This window comes from Acinonyx jubatus, chromosome D3 (genome assembly GCF_027475565.1).
Source record: "Acinonyx jubatus isolate Ajub_Pintada_27869175 chromosome D3, VMU_Ajub_asm_v1.0, whole genome shotgun sequence".
Classification (NCBI taxonomy): Eukaryota; Metazoa; Chordata; class Mammalia; order Carnivora; family Felidae; genus Acinonyx; species Acinonyx jubatus.
Genome location: NC_069392.1, coordinates 31,436,355 through 31,453,748, shown reverse-complemented (window position 1 = coordinate 31,453,748; position 17,394 = coordinate 31,436,355). Strand labels below are relative to the sequence as shown.

At 41.0% G+C, this 17,394-nt stretch overlaps 1 protein-coding gene across 1 annotated transcript in view; it reads right to left on the bottom strand.

Moving 5' to 3' along the window:
• The window catches only part of AFG3L2 (AFG3 like matrix AAA peptidase subunit 2), a 40,243-nt gene that overhangs the window by 11,835 nt on the left and 11,014 nt on the right, over positions 1–17,394 (bottom strand). The window contains exons 7-13 of the mRNA XM_027068440.2: positions 13,808–13,932; positions 11,539–11,812; positions 10,002–10,139; positions 7,526–7,679; positions 3,730–3,837; positions 3,506–3,631; positions 919–1,029 (exon numbers count right to left, since the gene is read on the bottom strand). Of these exons, the coding sequence (XP_026924241.1) occupies positions 919–1,029; positions 3,506–3,631; positions 3,730–3,837; positions 7,526–7,679; positions 10,002–10,139; positions 11,539–11,812; positions 13,808–13,932 (1,036 nt within the window). The remainder of the gene's footprint in view (positions 1–918; positions 1,030–3,505; positions 3,632–3,729; positions 3,838–7,525; positions 7,680–10,001; positions 10,140–11,538; positions 11,813–13,807; positions 13,933–17,394) is intronic.

Genomic DNA, 17,394 nt, shown 5'->3' with positions numbered 1-17,394 from the left:
TACACTACCCCACATTGATGACTACGATGTTCTCTGCCTTCAGATGCCGCTCTCTTCTTCAATGTCAGATTCTTTTTCTTAAAGCCTATTCAATAGCTCAGGAAAAATCCATTAGTTTAATACTAGCCACAGGACAACAGTTTCAAAAGCCCCTGAACTCAACATTTAAGGCTTTCTAAAATCTAGATTTAAATATTTTCAGCTTTGCCTTACCTCCCAAAGAACTGGAGTCTGACTGGTTTGCTTTCCCTCACCAAAACACAGGCTGTAACCCTACCTCTAAACTACCTTCTCTGTTCCTGCCACTCTGATGCCATACCTACCCCCCCACCCGCTACTGAAACCTGTTTAAATCCCCCCTCTTCTATAGAGCTGTGCCTGACCATAGTGCCCTTCCCTTCTTTGCCCCTCTGGAATTATCTTTTTATGCATATTAAACTATAAGCTCCCTAGAAGGCATGGAAAACGTGTACATCCCCTACTGTGCTTGTGGGGTGAGCATTTCCTGGTTAAACAGCTGCTACAGCTGTTTATCCATCACCTATACCTAGCACAGGGCACATTTATGCAATAAAATATTTGGAAACAGGAAGGTTGTTTTTCAAAACATTCTCAAAACACTACATCGGTGTAATTCAGGGGAAGACACCTTGCTGCTTGCTGCCAATACAAGTGAGGAGTAGTTTGGGCTGCTGTCTCAAACTCACCCAAACCAACAGCACCCATCTCCACCAGACCATGGGGTGCGTGGGGGAAGGGGAAGTTCACAGTACCGAGAGACACAGCAGGTGCATGGTGAGCCCCAGGGTGGGGTGGATAGACTTTTCTTTGCTTCTAGATCTTGCCAAAACAGAGAAACCTATAGTCTCAAACTGATTTTATTGGCCTTTTGACTTGAGTTATATTCAGTTTACTTACCACCAATCACCCGCTCAATTGCTTGTTCAAAGTGTTTCTGATTTATGGAATCCGAAAGGTGTCTTGCAGCAATCAGAGCCGCTTCATTACAGACATTAGCAACATCAGCCCCTACAAAATGAATACAGAACAGCTTACCACCAAATATACTTGAACTGATTGGTCACACATTACGGATGATCATATCCAGTCAGTTTCTCAACCAGCAGTAGACTAAATAAGGGCTTAATGTAATATAATTCAGTTTGACTGATGATGACCCTAAGCTGTTCTAGCAGTCAGTAATAGCCTGGTACAATCCTGGCCCTTTGAACTGAGATGCAAGTATCAGTAATAGTAAATAGATAATTATAGGCAGCCATTTACCTTTATAGGCAATATGGTTCATGTAACTACAAACTAAGACAGTCTTTAAAAATGCCCATTAATTGGGGCGCCTGGGTGGCTCAGTCGGTTGGGTGTCCGACTTCGGCTCAGGTCATGATCTCACGGTCCATGGGTTCGAGCCCCGCATTGGGCTCTGTGCTGACAGCTCAGAGCCTGGAGCCTGCTTCGGATTCTGTGTCTCCCTCTCTCTCTGACCCTCCCCCGTTCATGCTCTGTCTCTCTCTGTCTGTCTCAAAAATAAATAAGCATTAAAAAAAATTTTTTTTTAAATGCCCATTAACTAACTTAGTTCTATCAACTCTGTTGGGAGAGTGACTAATACAGACGTTAGGCAATATGCTGAAATACAATGAAAAACATAAGCACTAAAAATAAGGGTGCAGTTAAATACCAAAAGTTAAATATGTGAAGCTTGTCAAATGCTTTCTACATCCGTAAGTCTCTTTATTATTTTTTTTTAAGGTTTCTTTATTTTTGAGAGAGAGAGAAAACAGAGGAGGGGCAGACAGAGGATTCAAAGTGGGCTCCGCACTGACAGCAGAAAGCCTAATGTGGGGCTCGAACTTACAAACCCCCGTGAGATCATAACCTGAGCTGAAATCGGGTGCTTAACAAACTGAGCCACCCAGGTACCCCGATAAGTCTCTTTAAATTTTTTATTTTTTTAACGATTTATTTTTGAGAGAGAGTGAGCGCAAGTGGGGAAGGGGCAGAGGAAGGGGGTGGACAGAAGATCCAAAGCGGGCTCTACAATGACAGCAGCAAGCCCAATGCGGAGCTCAAACTCACAAACTGTAAGATCATGACCTGAGCTAAAGTCAGATGCTCAACTGACTGAGCCCCAAGTCTCTTGGTGCCCCAAGTCTCTTCAAATTAACTTTTCAGATAAAGTATATGGTAAGTCAAATAAGCTATAAACAAATAAGCTCAATAAACAAACATTAAAACGTTATAAATTCCAAAGTCCAAAGATACAAAACAAATAAAAAGTTAGAACCCTGGGACATTTAAGATGAATATCTTCTTCTAACCATATACTTACATATAATCCTCTAAGACTTTCCAAATGTTCATTTTTATTTCATTTTGAGTTTGGAAGAAAGATAGGAGAAAGGAGTTTGGAAGAAAAGAAATTTGAGTTTGGAAGAAGTGAGAAAGGCTCACATTTACATTTTAAAACTCTTGGAATAAACACATGCAAAGATACTCAACATCACTGGTCATTAGAGACACAAATCAAAACCACGAGATGCCACTAAGGTGGCTGCAATCAAATAGACAGACAACGACCAGTGTTGGCAAGAATGTGGAAAAACTGGAACCCTCTTACATTGCTGGTGAGAATGTAAAATGGTGAAGCCACCCTGGAAAACAGATTGATAGTTCCTCAAAAAGTGATTCAGCCACTCTACTCCTAGGTATATAGCCAGAGAAATGAAACGTATGTCCACATAAAAATCTGTACATGGATGTTCACAGCAGCATCATTCACAATAGCAAAAAGATGGAAACAACCCAAATAAAGAAGATGTGGTCCATCCACACATTGGAATATTATCCAGCCAGGGAAAGGAATAAAGTTCTGACACCTGCTGCCACATGGCTCAACTCTGAAGACACTACACTTAAGTGGAAGGAGCCAGGGAGAAAGGATCCTATGTGGTGTAATTCTTTTTACATGAAATGTCCAGAATAAGAAGATCTATAAAAATGGAAAGTAGGTGAGGGGTTGCCTAGGGCTGGGGATGGAGGGAGTAGCTGCTAATGGATTCTTCTGGGGTGATAAAAATGACCTAAAATTAGACTACAGCAGTTACAGTGCAACCCTGTAAATACACTTTTTAAAAACCACTGAATCATGCACTTTACAATTCACAGATGAACTTTATGGTATGTGAATTTTATGTCAGTAGAGTTGTTAAAAAAAAAAACAAAAAACACCCACATACAAATAATCCAGAGGCAGCAGGAAGAGGGTGGGGTACATACGAAATAAGGTTTAACACGCACTGTGAACTGTTCCTGAAGCTAGGTGATGGGTGCAGAGGGGTTCATTATAGTATTTTCTCCATGTCTGTATATGTTTGAAGTCTCCCACTGAAGAGGCCCCAAGGTGAGAGGTAAAAGTGCACTGGGAGCTGGTAAAGGTCACTGGTTTAAAAGACTTCTGACACAGGACATCAGGTTCTGTTCCACTCACCTGAAAACCCTGGAGTTAAGGAGGCAAGTTTTCTTGCCAGCTTCTCCTTTTCCAGGGCACTGTCCAGCTTCAATGGTCTGAGGTGAACTTTGAAAATAGAGGCTCTTCCTTTTATGTCCGGTGGTCCTTGAGAAATTATTTTTAAGGAAAAAAAAAAAATCAAAGTGAAATAGTTATATCTCTCCTCATAAGAACTGGACTGAACCTGATGAAGGTCATCTCACCAATAAATATCTGCCTATCGAAACGCCCTGGCCTCATCAGTGCCGGGTCTAGAATATCTGGTCGATTGGTGCCCGCCAAAATGACGACGTTTGTTGTTGTGTTAAAACCTAGGGACATAAAAAAACAAATGCCAGACTTAAAGCTTTAAGCATCATTTCTATAAACACAAATGCCAAAGGGGTGCCTGGGTGGCTCAGCAGGTTAAGCACCTGACTCTTGGATTCAGGTCAGGTCATGATCTCATGGTTTTTGAGGTCAAGCCCCACATCAGGCTCTGTGCGGACCTTGCAAAGTCTACTTGGATCCTCTCTCTCTCCCTCTCTCGCTGTCCCTCCCCCACTTGCACTTTTTCAAGTGCGCATTCTGTCAAAATAAAACACATACACACACACACATACCACACGCAAGATTGTAATTTATAGAACTGTAACTTGAGAATATGTTGCTGGTTTTTTAAACGTTTTAAAATTGAGGTGATTAAATTTGCGAAAAATGTGTCTAACCTCCCTGGGCCACAAGACAACCCACTGAGTATTTGAAGACAGGTATCAACCTCCAACTCCAGCCCCTTTGCCAGACTCTGCTTGGTTCTATTGGTCACTTCTCCAATGTCAATGCCTTGGCTACAGGAGCCTTCACCCTCAGGACCCCGGCCCTGAAAGACCTTTGGTGCTGATAGCCCACAAATATGGCCATACATGGACTGACCACCAGAGGGAAGAGCTCTACCTTAATCGGATATAGGCAGACCTCGTTTTATTGCACTCTGCTTTACTGCACTTCACAGATACTGTGTTTTGTACAAATTGAAGGTCTGTGGCAACCTTATGCTGAGCAAGTCTATCAGTGCCATTTTTCCAAGAGCATTTGCTCACTCTGTCTCTATTACATTTTGGTAATTCTTACAATATTTCAAACTTTTTTGTTATTGTATTTGTTGTGGTGACCTGTGATCAGTAATCTTTAATGTTACTATTTTAATAGCTTTAGGGCACCACACACTGTATCCATATAAATGAATTTAACTGATAAATACTATGTGTGTGTTCTGACTGCTCCAGCAATGAACTGTTCCCTCTCCCCCTCTCCTTGGGCATCCCTATTCCCTGAGACACAACAAAATTGAAATTAAGCCAATTAGCCCTACAGAGACCTCTAAGTGTTCGAGTGAAAGGAAGAGTCTCAAGTCTCTCACTTTAAATCAAAAGCTAGAAATGATTAAGCTCAGTGAGGAAGGCATGTTGAAAGCTGAGATAGACTGGAAAGCCAGGCCTCCTGTGCCAAATAGCCAAGGAGTAAATACAAACCAAAGGTTCTTGAAAGAAATTAAAATGCTATTCCAGTGGGCACATGATGATAAGAAAGCAAACAGACTTACTGCTGACATGGATAAAGTTTTAACTGTCTGGATAGAAGATCAAACCAGCCAAAACATTCTCTTAAGCCAAAGCCTAATCCAGAGCCAAGCCCTCACTCTCTTCATATCTATGAAGGCTGAGAGAGGTGAGGAAGCTGCAGAAAACAAGTTTGAAGCTGCCAGAGGGTGGCTCACGAGGTTAAAGAAGCTGTCTCCATAGCATAATAGGGCAAGGTGCAGCACCAGGTGCTGATGCAGAAGCTGCATCAAGTTATCCAGGTCTAGCTAAGGTAATTAATGAAAGAGTCTACACTAAGTAAAAGATTTTCAATGCAGATAAACAGTCTTGGATTGGAAGAAGATGCCATCTACGACTTTCATAGCTAGAGGGGAGATATCAGTGCCTGGCTTCAAAGCTTCAAAGGACAGGCTGACTCTCTTGTTTGTGGCTATGCAGCTGGTGACTTTAAACTGAAGCCAGTGCTCATTTGCCATTCTGAAAATCCTCAGGCCCTAAAGAATTATGCTAAATCTACTCTGCCTATGCTCTAGAAATGGAACAAAGCCTGATGAGAGCACATCTGTTTATAGCATGGTTTACTGAATATTTTAAGCCCACTGTTGAGACAGCTGCTCAGAAAATATTACTTCTGACAATGCCCTGGTCACCCAAGAGCTCTGATGGAGATGTAGGAGACTAATGTTGTCTCATGCCTGCTAACACAACATCCATTCTGCAGCCCATGGATCAAGGAGTGATTTTGACTTTTAAGTCTTATGATTTATGAAATACATTTCGTAGGGCTACAGCTGCCAGAGATAATCAAAAGGATTCCCTATTCTGGATGCCACTAACAACATTTGTGATTCATGGAAGAGGTCAAGATATCAACATTGCCAGGAGTTTGGAAGAAGCTGATTTGCCCCCTCATGGATGAGTTCAGGACTTCAGTGGAGGCAGTGACTGCAGATGTGGGAGAAATAGCAAGAGAACCAGAATTACAAGTGGAGCCTGAAGATGTGACTGAATTACTGCAATCTCATGAGAAAACTTGGAACGTCTGAGGAGTTGCTTCTTATGGATGAGCAAAGAAAGTAGTTTCTTGAGACGGACTCTAATCCTGGTAAAGTTGCTGTGAAAATCGTTGAAATTACAGTAAACTATTTAGACTGTAACAAAAACTTAGTTGATAAAGCAGGGGCAGGGTTTGAGAGGACTGACTCCAAACCTGAAAGGAGTTTATTGTGGGTAAACAATGCTATCAAACAGCATCGCATGCTACAGAGAAACTGTTCATGAAAGGGAAAGTCAGTCAATGCGGCAAACTTCGTTGCTGTCTTCTTTTAAGAAACTGCCACAAACCATCCCAGCCTTCAGCAGCCACCACTCTGATCAGTCAGCAACTGTCAACACTGAGGCAGGACCCCTTCACCAGCAAAAAGATTACAACTCACTGAAAGTTCAGATGATGGTTAGCATTTTTCAGCAATAGAAGCTAAAAAAGATTTTAAAATCTTTATTTATTTATTTTTGAGGGGAGGGAAGGGGCAGAGACAGAGGAAGACAGAGAATCCCAAATGGGCTCTGTGTAATTAGCACAGAGTCCGATGTGGGGCTCGAACTCAAGAACCAGGAGATCATGACCTGAGCTGAAATCAAGAGTTGGATGCTGAACGAACTGAGCCACGCAGGCACTCTGAGCATTCTTTAATTAAAATATGTACCAAAAAAATATGTACAATTTTTTAAGACACATACTGCATACCTAAAAAGACTCAACATAATGTAAACATAACTTTTATATGCACTGGGAAACCAAAACATTCATCTGACTCGCTTATTGCGATAGTCACTTCATAGCAGTTGTCTGGAACTGAACCTGCAGTATCGCCGAGGATGCCTGTCTGACGTCCAGCTCAGTCTCGTAAACCAGCTTAGTACTGAGCACTGCGCTTCCCTTTCTGAGCACACAACAGCATCCGTGTATCTTACAGCACAAAGTATTCTCACATCCCACAAAATGGCTTTCCTAATAAAAGAAAAAGCTGACTAATGTGCAAAGACCGCTACTCTCTTAGTATTTGAAATCTGCCAAATTCACACACTTGGTTATGCATGGGTTTTCCTGATGCTTCAGAATCACAGATGATTTTAAGAATGAGACCACAATTCTTTTGCAATCATTTCACCAATTTTTCTCTTATTCACCTCCAGATGCAAACACCATCTTAATACCAATATTGTTATGGCAGGCTGCCAAGTAAGAATATTTTGCCATTATCCATACTGGTACAGAAGAGCCTTTAAAAAGGGCTGTTTGTTTTAGAGAATACTTTTTTAAAATTTGAACTCAATACCGACATAAGGATTCTCACTTTAGCTATATGGAAAACAATTAGAAAATGTAGTTTAAAATACAAAAGACTTGAATATTCACCATCCATCTCCACAAGCAGCTGATTGAGTGTATTCTCCTGTTCACTCTGCCCTCCAAAGTTGCCTCTTCCTCTCTTCCTTCCCACGGCATCTATTTCATCAATGAAGAGAATGCAAGGGGCATTCTTCCGAGCAAGGGCAAATAAGTCTCGGACCTGGATAAAAATATAAACACTAGAGTCACTTAACAACTGAAAATTATTTTCCTCCTAATAAAAAATAAACATCATGCTTCCATCCAAGAGGAAGATGATCTTTTTGTGTTAGATACTGTGTACTACATATTTAAAAAGAGTTATAAGAAGCAAAGAGGTGGCAAATGATGAGTAAGGTGGTGGGTAACTGCTTTAAGGTGAGTAAATATTATTTCTATAATATCATAACTTACTGTATATATCAAAAGTGCTAACAATATCTGCTATTTTTATAGCAACAAATTAATACTACACATTTTTACCCTACCAAAAGAGAATACTGTAGAGGTGTAAACTTTATATTCAGTGTAAAAGTTCAAACTACTCTGGCCCGAGGCAGGCTGTTAATAAGCAGACACTTACTAACAGATCTAGGTAACATGTATACACACCGCAAAGGCCGTGAACTACGCAAGACCACACAATGATCACCCCAGAGCGTAATACAGTGCCCTGCCACTACAGGAGCAGGTGTGAGGCCCATGCACCTACATTCTGTCCTGCTAATAAGCATGTGCTTATGCTTATGATGAAGGAGTGGCCATCCCCAGGGTCTCAGCCTATCACCTGCCCCTTTTAAGAGATCCAGAAACAATCTCCTATGCCTCACATCCCTTTTCACTTCATTCACCAGAAGTCCAAGTTTCCCCATCATCCTTTCCTGCCTAGACTTCCTAGCTTTCATTCCTATAGTGCTCTGAACACATCCCCTAGGATAACTCATGTCCCGCCAAGGCTTCTCCCTCTGAACTCCAGATCAGTGATCAACAGATCCCCATCCTCTCACACCTCCTTCACCCCCTTGTCTGTCCCTGCAAAGCTCTCAACTGGAAGGGGTTTTGCCTTTCCATCCGAGCCAGTGGGAGTTGAAGTGCACCTCACGCAACATGACTACTGCCAAAACAATTCTGCTGGAAAACCCCTGCTCAGAGATTCCCACCATGTGGCAGACACGCTGCCCTCCTGGTTGTAGTACTTCCTGGGCCCGATTTCCCATTCTTCCAGCCTACCCCCACCCCCTCCACTGGGCACTATTTTATTATAGTGGTTCCTGGTTGGCTGTCCCCTGACCCACCTCTTTCAATCACCTTCTGCTCTATTTTGCCATGGCCAGCAATGCCAAGGTTTCCCTACACAACCAGCTTCCCGTGGTCTACTCTGCCCCCTCCCACAGGTCTGGCTTGCTCATGTACTCAAGCTTCTCTCATAGCCGGCTTCTCCTGGATCTCTAGCCCATTAGGCCCACCACTTACCCCCACCACCCACAGCTCCTCTCCTGTCTTCAGCCAACCCCCACCACTCCTACCCGTACCAGATTCCATGATCCATCATCAGAAACATTCAAGTCCCCTAGGCTCCCCTAGCCGTCTGACAGCCCTCCTATGAATCCACCTACTTTACCTATCATAGCTCATTTAAATTACGATGCCATCAATAGTAAGACTCATCATTAATACACTTCCCACTGACAAAGAAAAAATGCTACCAGTCGGTGGCACAACACTTAGTTACTGATTATAAGTTGCATCTTGGTGTTTGGAAAAGCAACTGTGGTAGCACTTGGCACTTCTACAGTGTTAAAAAAAAAAAAAAAAAGTCAATATTTAGACACTGGTAAAATACACAAGAGTAAAAATTTAAGTGTTTCTTTAAAAACTAACCCATACTCACACTTCCTGATTTCAAAACTTACTACAAAGGAATAGTAATCAAGACTGTGGTACTGGTATAGAGAGAGACAAATGGGTGCCAACACCATTCAATGGAAAAATCATCTTTTTAACAAATGGTGCTAGGAAACCCAGATATACACATGTAGAAGAGTGAACCAAGATGGACCCTTACACCTCACATCATATTAACTTGAGACAGATCACAGACCTAAACGTAAGAGCTACAACTTTTAAAACTCTTAGAAGAAAACACAGGAATATTTATGACCTTGGATGGTGACAGTCTTAGAATATGATACCAAAGCCCAAGCAACAGCAAAAAAAAATGGATAAATTAGTCTTCATCAAAATTAAACACTTTTGTGCTTCACTACCAAGAAAGGGAAAAGACAACCCACAGAATGGGAGAAGTTATTTGCAAATAATGTATGTGATTAGGAGCTAATATCCAGAATATATAAAGAACTCTTACAACTCAACAACAAAAGGACAACCCATAAACAGACTGCACCAGTCTGGTCCAGGGCCATCTTTACCAGCTCCGTATTTGGGGGGAAGATCAGGGGGAGACAGAGGAGGGTGCGCCATCATAAGAGAATGAAAGACTTACTCTAGCTGGACCCACACCAACAAACATCTCCAAAAACTCAGATCCACTAACAGTGATGAAAGGGACGTTGGCTTCTCCAGCTGTGGCCTTAGCTAGCAGTGTTTTCCCAGTGCCTGGAGGACCAGTGAGAATGGCACCCTTCAGATATAAAAAAGGAAAAGTATATTTAGCTAGAATTTCAGAAAAGTAAATCGCACATCCACAAACAATTCTAAGATATAAATCTGTCTATAAACTCTGATTATATAATAAACGTTCCTTAAACAACGATGGCAAAACATTTTTACAACAGTAAGAAGAGGAAGAAAAGGATTAGAGACTACCTTGTTTTAAAAAATGTAGTAAGAATGTAAAATCTTACATACTTCGCTTTAAGATTCTTAGCACTGCTTTTCAGATCTTTAGACTTAAGCTGAATATCTATTAATAAACCAATTGAGGTTGGGGCATCTGGGTGGCTCAGTCAGTTAAGCTTCTGACTCTTGGTTTTGGCACAGGTCATGATCTCATGGTTCATGGGCTGGAGCCCCAAGCTGGGCTCTGTGCTGATGGGATTCTCTCTCTCTCTCTCAATCTCAAAATAAATAAATAAATTTTTAAATATTTTAACAGGTAAGTATAAAAAATAAATAAAATAAGCCAACTGAGGTTTACTTAAATAATTCAAAGAGACACAAACACCACACTCCCAAATTACATTTTGCTTATTTTCTTCCCTTTAAAATTTCACAAATGAAGTAAAAATCTAATGACCAACTATGAATGTAGTTAAAAAGGGAAAATGTGTTTGCTCAGTCTAATTATTCAAGTTGTATAGATGTTTAGGCATGATGTGCACAGATACTACATAAGTCAGAAAATTATAAAATTATCAAATATGACTTTTCATCCACACAGGCATGATATGAAAATCAAGGAAACGATTTCCTTTACAAAGGATTCCTTTAAAGTAAACTTTATTAGTGGATTTTTTAAAATAATTAAACATCTTGGATTCATTTACTTAATGACCAAGCCTGGCCCTGGGAGTATAAGGATCAGTAAGGCCAGCCTGTCACCAGCAGCAGGCATGGGGACTCCTGGGAGGAGGAGGCTAGAATCAGTGCTATCTCTTCTCCACCAAATCCTGTGCCACGAATCTGAGTGCCAGGCCCAGGCAAATGGTCTGTTCAAACCTGCTAAGGGAGGGACAAGCGGGTGACAGCAGGAGGCAACGTGCTCATGTGCACAGTTACTGAGGGATGGGGTAATCGAATCAGACTGGAGGGAGAAGGAAGGCGAATCAGGGAAGGCTTCCAAGGGGAGAGAACACAAATCTTTTCAGGAATATACACACCACATACAAGCAGACACGTTGCCACGGAACAACTGACCTGAAAAAACCCTGGAGTAAAGCAGAGACTAATAAGACAGAAGAAGAAAAACAGCTACTTTGTCACAAGTAATCAAACTTCATAAAAGTATAACTTCAGAGATAAAAAATTCAAACAATTTTTGGGTTAATACGTTGAAAATAATCTGAACGTTCACTTTTTACCTTTGGGATTTTTGCTCCTAGGTCTTGATACTGCTTTGGGTTTTTCAAGAAATTCACAAATTCCATTATTTCTAGCTTGGCCTCCTCACAGCCAGCCACATCTTTGAACTTCACATCTATCTCATCCTTCAAGACTTTGGCAGTGGTTTCTCCAACACTGAAGAGTCCACCCATCCCCCGGCCTGTCCGGCCAATGCCGGCGGGCCCTCTCCGTATGGTGTACAGTAAGAAAGCGATGATAAGCACCGTGGGCAACATGCTCAGGAGAAACGAGCTAAATAAAAGAAACCACACACAACACTGACATGTTTTTAAGACTGTTACTCTTCGGCTTTTTAAATGTTTGCAAGATACACTTTTTGGTAACTGCTTAGGATATAATTGTAAACGTTTTCTATTTTTGTAAAACCTGAATATTCTAAATGTTTTATTTAAGGCACAAAGACAATCTCAGTGTCTCAATATCACTGACGTAGAATTGCAGAAGATGAGACCAAAGAAAAAACTGTTCTTAACACATATGCTGTCTACTGAGATTTTATTTCTATCCCAGTAATCTCCATTTATGCACGATACAGACCTAGCTGTAATTTACTATCATTATATCTGCATTTCAAAGAAACTTCTTTTGAATTACTTAGAAGTTTTAACATGACCTGGCGTTAGCCTGGGCAGAAATTGCAGTTCTCTTAATTGGAATTTGTCAACTTATTCTAAAGAGATGTCTTCTAAATATCAAACCCTCGCTCAGTTAACGGCAGATCAGTTTCAAAAGCCCTGTACACAATGGTGACAGCAATCTGTTGGTAAGCGCTGCACAGGCCACTCCGTGCAGCTTGTGCAGACTTAGCAGACTGACTCCCAGGGGAGCAATCTTTTGTCCTCCAAGCTCATGCTCTGGAGGGCGCTGCTCAGATAGGACTTAAAGCCTGGAGATACACACTCATATATATGAGTATATCCTCAGATATATACTCATATTGGTTAATATAATGCAAGTTAGCTGAACTTATTCTAAGAAATTAGGATCATAACCTTGTACACGGTTTAGCTCTAAAAAAAAAAAACAAAAAACCAGGATCTACTTTTTAAGTTTTCATCTTTTACAATTTTTTAAAGGCCCCTACAGCAGGCAGTAAGAACACAGAAAAATTTACCTTTGGTTTATTTCTGGAGGGAGAAAAAAGATACACTGACCATAGATGTTTAAGGAATGGTGCAACCAAACTTTCTGTAATGTTTCAGCAGCAGCTATACAGTTAAATGATTATATGACAGCCCCAGGACCCAAGGGATATAGCACATGTGAAACAATCTTGATAGCTATCTGGATCTAAAAGCAGGTAAATTGTAGGTTGACACAACTAAGATGCAAGAAAGTCTCTAAAACAGAGTAATACTACCAGCTCAATTAGCACACTAGCAATTCATTTTTCTTTTTTGCCTGATTTTTTAAAATTTATTTTTGAGAGACAGAGTGAGACAGAGCACAAGTGGAGGAAGGGTAGAGAGAAGGAAATAGAATCTGAAGCAGGCTCTAGGCTCCGAGCAAGTGTTCAGCACAAGAGCCCGACGCGGGGCTCAAACCCACGAACCGTGAGATCATGACCTGAGCCAAAGTCGGTCACTTAACCGACTGAGCCACCCAGGCGCCCCTAGCAATCCGTTTTTCTGCTCTTTTATTCAGAAAAATTAAGATTTACTTGTACTTCCACTCTTGAACTGCTAACTCCGTAGCAAGGTTCACCTCAATGCGAATGGAGTAACTGCCAGGAAATCTATCTGGGTGTTATACATGGATGAGTACTCAAAGGCCATAGATTTCCTATAGAAACTCAAAGACAAGTGACTCTTGAAATCAATGGGCCCTTCTTGGAGGCCTCAGACTTCTAACTGGTCTTATTAAAGATAAATAACCCCTAAGGGAACAAGCAAGCTCTGACAAGAGAAAAAAGAGTTACTTAAAATTCCTGGAAAACTCTGAAAAATAAATGTAAATGACAGTTAAAAGGTGGCAATGCCATTCTTTAACACAAAGGGGCTCTTTATGCTAAAATCCTACTAAAGGACGTTAATACCCCCAAACTATTGCTTAATCAAAGATAAATACAAATGTGTAGAAAAGCAGTCATGAACAAAAACCAGTAAATTACCAATGACTTAAAAGAAGTCTGGCCCAACTGGGACAGACTTGAGAATGTCGTATGTCACCTGCCATCTGGTGACAGAACACACAGCAACCCACACAGAGCACAGTGAACAGTCTTACCCGTCACTTTCAGCAATGTAGACGACAGGAACCCGATTCTCCCCTTCTATGCCCAATTCCTGCTGTAAAGTTTCCAGATTCCGCTCAAAGGTGTCCACACTGCCAATATTAAACCAGACGTATTGCTATAAAAACACAAAACAAAATATCCTAAGAATGAAGGGGAAACAAAGTTTAATTTACCAGAAGGTTCAACTTTTAATGAATTTTTCAGAAATACTGAAAATTTAGAAAGTGAAAAAAACCCCACAATAATAAAGGACTGGTTTTAATGATGCAGTGATTAAGTTTCACTCAATGAGCGCACCTGGCAATCCTTGCAAATAAGCATTTCTTAAGCAATATTCCTTAGTGGTTCTACAATTATACACTCAAATGAAAAATCTATTAAAAGTCCTTTTCATAAATATGTGTCCTTTTCTGCTTCTTCATTTCCCACGTATTTCTCAGCTATTTCCAAACTGAAAACTAATGTGATGCAGTACTAACAGCCAAAGTTTCCTGAGCACTTACTAAGAGTCAGGCATGGCTCTTAGCCCTTTATATACACTATCTCATTCAATCTTCAGAACCACCCTAAGAAGTAGGTACTATCACCAGAAGTGATACTCAAAATCTGAACGTGAGGAAGGCACCCCACCGCCCAATGAGAACAGAAGCGTCCTTCGCTGTGCCAGCTGTTACTCTTCTATTCACTTGATCAGGTGAGTTACTGAGGCCCTGGGGAGGCACCAATGAAGGATTTGAGGCAATGGCTACTTACCCCCCCACCCCAAAGTATTCCCCTTTGTGCTAGTTGTTTACCGGCTGAGTATCAGCCCTGACTCTTACTGTCCCCATTTTACAGATGAGAAAACTACAGGGGTGACTTCACTTGCCCATGGTTACAAATCTAGTAAGAGGCTGGATCTGCACCCAAGGAGTCTGGCTCCTGAGCCAGTGCTCCTAACCAGCATGTCACACTGCCTCTCTTCTACAACCACACACGTACTTACAACAGCTCACATTTATGGAGTTTCACTAATATGTTAGAACCTGTTCCAAGCCCTATGCAAGTATTAGCCGCATTTTCTAGCACAAAAAGACTCTGTTCCTCCTCTAACCTGTAATCACTTAAAAAAAGTTTTAATCAAAACAATAAATCTATGTCATAAAAACTCAATTCAAAAGTGTGCACAGAAGAGAGTAACATGTCATCCCAAAGTCCTCCCACCAACCAGTGCTACTGAGTGCAGAACAGCACTCTGGTATTTCTCTCCAAATATCTAAAAACAAAAGATGGAGAGTAGTTTTATAACAGATATATTTTTTCTTAAGTTTCTTTAATAGTATTATCTAACAGTTCTTGGTAAGCTGTTCACTGACAAACCTACAAAATTCCTGCTATTACAAGCCCAAAACAAGTCAATAATAGGTTAGCCACATGTGACTAAGCATTCCCTTACTTAACACCTACTCTCAACTGGACACTGTGCATGACTCAACATCAGACAAATGGGGCAGATAAAGAGGACCAGCAGCATGACATGTGGGGACAAGATCTAGAGAAGACCCACCGGGGGTGGGTCTCAGCTTTCCAAGTGATTCTTACACACAGCGAAGTTTGAAAACCCCCAATGACATTCAAGATCTCATTTCAGCACTAAGCCTTAAAGCATTATTATTGCCCTTCCCATCTTAGTGATAAAGAAACCCAGGCTTAGGGGAGTTGGCCATATAGCTAGTAAAGAGCAGAGCTGATCTGAAGCCTAGTCTGTCAAACTCCAAAGCCTGTGCTTCTACAGCTAACACTTAAGTAACACTGCTACTTTATAAGTAGCAGGACACCAAAAATCATCTACCCATTTCTGAAAACTCAAAATAAAGTTTTTATTAAGTAGGTATTACATGTTCTCTGGGGAAAACTACAGTATACATAAATAAAATAAAAAGCATCTGTAACCTCAACATCCAGAAACAAACACGACTAGCAACTTTGATGCCATTCCTTCAAGATTTCATAATAGCCCCTTTACTATCTTGAAATACATGCACAATTTTGAAATTGATATAAAACCTTAACCATAATATAAAGGATAAATAAAAGGAAAGTAATTTATAATAAAATGGTACGAATTTCAATACATAAATGTTTGTGCATGCCAGCACTAGATGTAAAAATTGCCCTCTAGGGAAGAGGACTGTCCTGCCGAGCCACTGCTCCAGCGGCGAGATTAAAGCAAGAAAATGAGGAGCCCTTATTATTAACCAGGTGCCTAATGTGGGCATTTACTGATTTCCAATTTTCTGCTCTATAAACAATGTTTTGGAGGACATCCTGCATACACATCTTTACATGCATCCTTAAGTATTTCCCTAGAATACAGTCCTAGAAGCAAAACTACTGAGTGTGTGCATACTTTCAAAACTGCTGATATACACACTGCCAAACTGTCCTCTTGAAAGGGAGTGCCAATTTAATTCCCAGCACTAAAACTCTGAGGAATAGTTCTGAGAAAAAAAAAAAAGGAGCATGGTTATTAACGAACATTTCATCATAAGGCAAAAAGAATGGGAAGTGGGGTAGAAATGAAGACAATTAAAATAACTTACTCCTAAAAGTGACTGAAATACCAAACCCACACAACTTTAGAGACATTCCTCTTTTTGTCGACATGTTTCGGACAGAGATGGTCACCATCAGTTCTAGTTTTCTTTACATGTTGCCCCACCCAGGCAAGGTGACCAGGAAATGGTTACACAAAATCATCTGGAAGGAGGGATGCAACGTGGTAAAGGAGGTCTGACCCTGGGGGAGGGCAGTAAGACAGCAGGACACCAAGGGACTAGAGATGGGCCCCCATGGGGGGATGGGAGGGCTGGGAATCACCTTGGAATCACCTGGGAACCTCATCTGCCCCACTGCTGTACTGCTGTCCTCCCCCACAATCCCCTCAACCCAGTCTAGGATATCTGGAATAGAGTTCAAACTGGCTGGACAGGATTTACAAATTAGGAGCACCTGGGTGACTCAGTAGGTTAGGCGTCCAGCTTTGGCTCAGGTCATGATCTCGAGGTGTGTGAGTTTAAGCCCTGTTGGGCTCTGTGCTGACAGTTCAGAGCCCGGAGCCTGCTTCAGATTCTGTGTCTCTTGCCCCTCCCCCGCTCGTGCTCTGTCTCTCCCTCTCTCTCTCTCTCAAGAATAAACATCAAAAAAAATTTAATAAAAAAAAATTTTTTAAAGGATATACATATTTTTTTTTGAAATGAGAAACGAAATGGAAATTAAAAGAATAAAATATCACAAAACAGTTGGGAGAGATATGATCAGAACGCTTCTTAAACTGATTTGAAAAAAGCTGTCTCAAGACATACACAATTCAGATTTAACAGTTTTTCCCTAACCAAAACAACTGTTCTCTCAGTCTTGAAAAATTCATACATGATACTAGAATACTGAAAACTGGGATTTCACCATTTCCTAAATGCACAGCAGAACAATTACCAAATCCAACCCAAAAAAACTGACCAACTTCATAAGGCAACTACGTATGGCATGCACATTCTCCCCTGCGTGCGTTAGAGAGGCCTGTGAGTGCTGTGCTGCC